This window comes from Protopterus annectens, chromosome 2.part0 (genome assembly GCF_019279795.1).
Source record: "Protopterus annectens isolate FY-2018-M chromosome 2.part0, PAN1.0, whole genome shotgun sequence".
NCBI lineage: Eukaryota > Metazoa > Chordata > Ceratodontiformes > Protopteridae > Protopterus > Protopterus annectens.
Window position 1 is genome coordinate 1,935,085,539 of NC_056728.1, and position 7,601 is coordinate 1,935,093,139.

A 7,601-nucleotide genomic window follows, 5' to 3' on the forward strand; every position below is an offset into this window, starting at 1 on the left:
ATCCTTCCAGAATGCAGAAATCCAAAACACATACTCTTTAACTAGCATGAATGAAGGCACTTAATAACCATTCAGTGTGGTTCCTTCCAGCTATAAAAGCTATAGAAGCTATACTTATTATTTTTAAAGAAGTTTTTATTTTATAGTTCTTCTTCTCCATACGTTTTTACTATTATATGTCACATTGCATTTTGTTGCATAGTCGCAGTCATTTCTGCTACACTTTTGTTCCTCCGAACAAGATAATGTGTGGGAAACACATTTTTTTGTCTAACTACAAAGAACTTGATCAGTAAAAGATGACACTATTTGTCAGTTTGTACTTTCTCCAAAATACAATTTGCATATCAGTTTAGTTATGGTCAGAATCTTCAAACAAAGTTAGAGAAACCCTTACAGTTGTACAAACTATGAATGCAAATGAACACAGTTGTGGGATTCTAACACCTATTATTTGTGTTGTAATAAAATAATTCTTTATGGAATTTACTAAACTATTATAACAGCCTTCAATAGACTGATTAAGGTATTGTTCCCTGTAAAAGAAAAGCAGTTGTTAAACCAAACTACATTAATATATATGGAGCATACCCTCTCAGCCTTAATATAGGAAATCTAGACAAAACCAATAATAGTATGTGTGTGTGTGTGTGGGGGGGGGGGTACAAAGGCCAAGAAATAGAGACATATTTTATATATTGCTCTTTTAAAGTTAGAAATTTGCTAAGAATAACAGATTTAGGGTTAGTGTGCATTTTCTGAAAGATATATAGTCTAAAACTCAAAAGCATGTTATTATTTTGTGATTTCAGTTTTCAATGATATGCTACAAAACAACAAATTTTATGAGGAATATACCCTGAATATAAGTAAAAATCTAGATAGTCAAAAGTCGTAAAACAGGGATATTTTGATCTTTCTACATTATCTGTTTCCAGTGTACACTGAGATTTTCCCGGCTACAATGTACTGTTTCCTGTAGGTAATATGATCACATAAAAGTGCTGGTATAGAACAATTACTGCACTTCCTCTGATTTGGATTTAGATGCTTCCTTTTCTCATTTTAACAGATTACTAATCACACAGGCTACTGGGAATACATTCCAGCCCATAACCACTACTTCTTTTGACCTTCCCATGCAAACTCTGCTGCAGATTGGTGGTGTCACCTATTTACACTTTACTGCTTTCTTTTGTTTTATTATTTTCTGTGAACAGTTGTATGTCATCCCTTCCAAAATATTGACTGCTTCTTTTTAAGAGAAAAAAACTACATATAAACTAACAATCCTATTTAATATTCAAAAGACATCAACCAACATCTTGTCATGGATTTTGCTCACAATGATTTCTTCCTAAAGTAGTAACTATGAAAGGTAACAAAAACATTATAACATACCAGCTATTACCTTCTTTATCACTTTATTGTTGATGGTTTTCTAGCTTTAGGTTTTACAGTTATAGCTAGGATATCCCTGATGATGACCTTGTACTATTCTTTATCATACTCTGGCATGCACTGCCAATTTTTCTCTTACTAAAAGGCAGCAGTGTTGTTGGCAAACTTCGGTGTGACCCTGACTCCATTTAGTACAACATAACCCTGTATTTGTTCTATGATATACATCTAATAGCTGGACAAAGCATGTAGCAGTAATTCATCAAGGATTTGTTCTTAGGTAAATTATATTACTCTTGATATTTTGCTTCTGATTGTCAGAGAATACACTCATGTTTTATAACATACGATCACATGTATATCCTGATATGTTTTAGACTTTTTCTTTTCTTTTAATTCTAAATGAAATTTTTGAAGAAATGTGATACACTGCAGATTTACCTTTTCCACTTCTCCTAATTTAATTTTATGCTGTCCGAATAAGCACCATGTAAGTACTCTTCTGTCACATGCACACTCTCTTTCTCTCTTTCTGTTTCTTCTTGTCCTTGATTTTGTGAGTTGTTCTGAACTAGGCCTACCTTTATCTTTTACCTCAGTCTGTCTGATTTGACTCTTGCATCTTTTTTGATGAGTGTAGAACTCGTTTTCCTGTATTCTTTTATCCTTGTCTAAGGAATTCTTAGATAATAAACTCATGCCAACCTATTTTGAGGCACAATGCTATCATTAGCTGCTACAGAATACCTATTAATTACTGCTCTAAAGTGCAGATTTAGCATTCTTGCTTTCCTGTTATTCATGTTTTCACTGTTTATAAAACATACATTTTATCAGTGAATGAATGTTGAAGTCACAGTTTTGGGTTGCTTCGATCACACCATTATAGCCAGTCAGTTATACAAAATTTAATTTCTGTTTGTGTGATGTTCCTTATTCCTCACCTTCTGCAAGTGACAGCCATTGTGAGAAGTTTCTCTTCACACACCACTTTAAAATGATGTTTTGGAACTGAGTTTACATATGTGGCATACTGTAAAGTATTTTAGTTTGGTGTTTTGTTTTATGCTTTTTCTTTCAAACGTTCACCTATTCTTCAGATTTACGGTAATACCTACGGCTTTCATCATGCTGCCAGGTTGAATCCCTCTGCCACATCAAGGCCATGGTAAACAGTTATTACTAACAATTTGTACTGTTGTTCAATTCTCACATATATTTGATATCATACCATCTTTCTCCTCATATGAGTCTTCATTCTTTGAGTTTTTACCTGGCCTCTCATGCTTGTGTTACAAACTATCTACCCTGGAAGACATCCTCTCCTGGACCTCCTCTAATATTAAACTTGAAACCAGTATTATGGGTGATGTAAATACTGACTGGCAAAAAATCATCAACCCCAATCCTACCATTTCAATCAATCTCTTCAATTTCACTCAACTCACTAACTCCATTACTAGGCCCAACAAAACCAACTCCCCAGGCTCCATCCTAGACTGGATCCTGGTATCTCACCCTAACAAAATAACAAAATCTGGTGTCACTCCTGACACTTTAGGAGACCACCTCCCTGCCTTCACCCATAGAGCTACACCCTCTTTCTCACATTCCCACCAACTCTTACAAACTTCCAACCTCACTAACTTTAACCCTTCTACCTTTTCTGACTCCCTTAAGTTCACTAACTGGAACCCACTAAAACCCCCTACCTTTAGACGATGCCGTTGACTATTTCAACTCTACATTCTTAACTGTCCTAAACTCCCTAGCTCCTATAAGAACAAAAAGAGTTAAAGCTAAAACCGCCCCATGGCTTACCAAAGAAACCAAAAAAATTATGCTACAAAGAGACAAAACCTGGAAAAGCTATTTCCAACATAACAGCCTGTATTGTTACTTAAATACAAACAGCTGTGAAATCAAGCTAAAAAACAAGTCATTAAAGATAAAAAATCCTACTACATCAAACTCCAAATAAATCATGCAAAAAAAACCCAAACAATTCTGGAGCTCTATTAATTCCCTCCTCAAACCTAGTACAAAAAACAACCCATGTCCTGATACCAGTAAATCTTAACAAGAAATCGCCGAACTATACAACACCTTTTTCACCTCTTCTATTGCTCATCTAATCAAGACCTTCCCCAACAATAACCCTCCACCCCCTCTGCTCAAGCTTCCTCCTCCTCCTCCACTCCTACACCCCCTACTTTTCAACTTAAGACTGTATCCATCTACCTTATAAAAAAGCTTCTCTCCAAACTTAAACCTTGCACCAATGCCCCCGACAACATTCCTTCCTCCTTCTTAAAAATTGCCTCCGATGGTATTGCTCTCCCTATCAGCATCCTGATAAATAGATCACTACTTGAGTCATATGTACCCATAATATCACATTCTGCATTTATTCTACCACTCCACAAGTGTGGTAAAAACTGTAATGTTTCCAATTTCCAACTTATAGCTATCCTCTCACAAATCTCTAAACTTCTTGAAAAGTGCATACACCTGCAGCTCATGCCATTCCTTACTGAACACCAGCTACTCTCTCCTACCCAACATGGCTTCCGCCCTGGACACGGTACCAAACACAGCCCGTCTCTCCTTCTTACATTCTGTCAATCTAGCTCGAGACTCTGGTAAGATAGTTTCAGCTGTTCTACTAGACTTATCTAAAGCTTTCAATACCATCTCCCACATCCATCTATTAAATCATCTATCGAATCTCTACATCTCCCAAAAAACTCTTTCCTGGTTCTCCAGCTATCTTTCTGACAGGTCCCAAGCTGTTAAATGAGGCCAGGCCTCCTCCATTTTCCTCCCCACCCTTACAGGAGTACCCCAAGGTTCCATACTAGGCCCTTTGCTATTTAACATCTTTATTACCAATTTCTACAAAGCCATACCCAATACCAAAATTGTTCAATAAGCAGACAATTCCACATTGATTTGCTGTGCCTCTAACCTATCTGTTCTTCAGTCTCTAACTCAAACTGCCTTCTCAACTACTGAAAACTGGATGCACCAAAACTACCTCTCACTAAACGCTAACAAAACTAAGATTCTTCTATTCACTCCCTCAAAATCCACTCCCATTGATAAAAACTCACTTCAAATTACCAGCCTTAACAATTCCATTATCAAAGTCATTCTCTCTGCCAAACTTCTGGGGGTCAGCATCAACGAACACTTAAAATTCAATACTCACATCCAACTTAACATCAAGAAAACCCACATAAAAAGCCTACTCTACAGAAACAACCACTTCCTCACTCCCTCCACCAGACAAACTTTGGCCACTACCTATCTCCTCCCCTCTGTTTTGTATGGCGCTCCTCTGCTTACCAATCTATCTTCCACACTCACCTTCAAACTGGAAGTGTGCTTCAACAAAATCTCCAGATTAACTACCAAAGCAAAATCCTCCTCCCATCACTGCATCTCCCTACATTCTTTAAATTGGCTTGAACTCCCTAATCAACTTGACTTCCTCCAAATCGTCACAGCCTAGACATTATTATTCCAACCTACTAGCCGCCCTGCATTATCTAATATCCTACAACCATATACCCCCCTTAGACCCCTTAGATATACTCATCAAAACATTATAACTGTCCAAAAACCCAAGTGCCCAGCTGGTCAGCTACTACTCTCCTTTTCCCTAGCCCAAAAATGGAATGCCCTGCCCTCTACTCTGAGGACCTGTGACAATCCACACAACTTCAAAACACAACTTCATTCTTACCTGTTTCTTTACAAGAAATGTAACTGCACTCTTCAACTCATACCTCCCAAGCTCTGCTCCTCCTTCTCTCCTGGCTAACCTTCATACCTTCCTAATTTTTCTCATATACTTAGATTATAAATGTAACTAAACAGTAACATCCAGCCATTATGCTGTATGTCTTGCCTTTGTCTTGAAAAATTTGTAATAGTTTTGCTGTCTTTACTGAATGATACCTGTTTTGACTGTAATACTACATTGTTATTGTTATACTACCTGTTGATTGCAATGCAAATATTTTTTTTATAATTCTCTATGTAATGTAACTTTGTATTGTGGAGCTTTTCTCCCCGGGCCTCCACTGAAAATGGGCTCTTGAGCCCAGTGGACCTCCCCAGTCACCAAACTGGAATAAATATATATAAATATATCCTGTCAGTTCTTCACCTCTGCTTCTGTGTCTTTTACCTTCCAATCCTCTTTTCAGAACAAAAATTGAATTCTTCCTCCACTCCTCCTTCTATGCCATCATAGTCAAATTTACATTTTTTTTTTTCATTTTAACCAAGTCTGTTAAAACAAGAATTTCATTTTCAGTTTTAACTAAAGTGATTGGTAAACTGTCAATAAGTGCCAGAGTTCCTATAACAGGTAAAGCTTTCCTAAAGCCACAGTTAAACTGTTATTTTGTCCTTATCATACATTGTTTGCATTTAATATGATTTTTAAATGATGTTATTTACTCTTTAAGGTTAAACTCTTATAGAATTGCATGGCATACCTTGACTTCACACTGATGAGTTTTACCCTTTTTTGTATGATGTGCTCACAAGGACTTTCTTTGCTGTCCTTCATATGATGTGTTTACAAGGCCTTTGCTCTCCTTCGTATGATGTGTTTACAAGGCCTTTGCCCTTCTGTGTATGTTATATTCACAGCAGTTTTCTTTTTCTTTTTAGCTGAGGGAGAATGTGGTGGAACATTAAGGGGTACTAGTGGAGCAATCAGCAGTCCACTTTTTCCTGCAGAATACATCAACAATGCTGACTGCTCATGGACAATCCTGGCCGAACCCGGAGACACGATTGCCTTAGTTTTCACTGAGTTTCAGCTTGAAGAAGGCTATGATTTCCTCGAGATTAGTGGAACTGAAGCACCATCAATATGGCAAGTTCAAAGACAATATTTCTGTACTGCTTGAATGTTTTTAAAGATGTTATTCCTCACTCTCCCACCATTTATTTAATGTGATGCACTGCAGAAATGAGATTTTTTTCCTAATGTTGTAATTTAGTTTTACTCTACAGTAGCTGCAGTATAGGGATTTGCAGACATCCCTTTAGGCAACACATTAGCCATTGATAGATGACAGATTGTTATGTCAAAAAACTCATTTGTTTCACAGTGGTAGGAAGCAAGGATCTTAGCTGAGAATGTTTCTACAGCAGCAATGTATGATACAAGTTTTGACAGTTTGTGCTAAAAAGCTACAGTTTGACTCACACTTTCAGAACATCTTCCATCGATAAGATGCAGTGTTGTTGGCAGTATGTTGGCAGATTTTTGTTGTACGTTTTAGCTTAATAGCAGAAACATGAAGTGCAGTGATATTCTAAAGATGTGATCTATAATCCTGAAATTCTAAAGATAAGTTTTCAAGAAAAGGCATCGATACTCATGGTGATACATCATATCACTCTGTGTTATCACAGGCAGTAGCGTAACATTTCAAATAACTATAACGGCTTATTCTGATGTTGCCCAAAAACTTCTTTTTTGTTGGAAAAACACTGCAGAAATGTGACCATTTGTATTCATCATATAATACAGTTAAGTAGTACAAATACATATGCAATACACTTGTATCCTGCCTGAAGTTGTATGTTACATAGAGTTATTTGATGAATGAATGTGATCACATTAGTTAAGAAAATATAAAAAGAAATGCATCTCATCTAAATAACTAATTATTCCATCAATAAATTGTGTTACAGATTTATCCAGGCAGTACAAAACAATTTCACTCATAGAGAATAACACACATTGACGCCGGTTGTCTTTATTTTATAATCTTGTTTATCTGTACAGCAGTGCTATTAATTTTTCTTTCATACCTTTCAAAAACTAGATCTTAAATCTTCTCGTATGTATCTAGCATCTGCCACATGGTAAAATCAAAGAGAAAATGCATTAACCACAATAATGAATGACTGTCAAGTGAGTGTGAACTGAGCTGTATGAAATACTGTGTGTAACCAAATTAACAGCATCATTTTATGGCCACTTTCTATGTATGTAGATGTAAAACAATGGAGACAATCAGACAGTCAAAATAAATCTGTCTTGTTTTTTGCAGATAGGGATGATAGAAGTGCAAAACCAAACCTGTATAATTTATTCTATTGCAGATATTTCTTGGTGCTGTTTGGGTTGTGGAAGATATGTGTGTAGACCACTGTTTAGAATGTGCTTT

The 7,601-nt window shown here is 36.4% G+C and overlaps 1 protein-coding gene across 1 annotated transcript in view; it reads left to right on the top strand.

Moving 5' to 3' along the window:
- Positions 1-6,329, top strand: part of LOC122792902 (CUB and sushi domain-containing protein 1-like) — a 2,387,070-nt gene extending 2,380,741 nt beyond the window's left edge. The window contains exon 5 of the mRNA XM_044060460.1: positions 6,088-6,329. Coding sequence (XP_043916395.1) covers positions 6,088-6,329 — 242 coding nt within the window. The remainder of the gene's footprint in view (positions 1-6,087) is intronic.
- Positions 6,330-7,601: the final 1,272 nt, after the last annotated feature.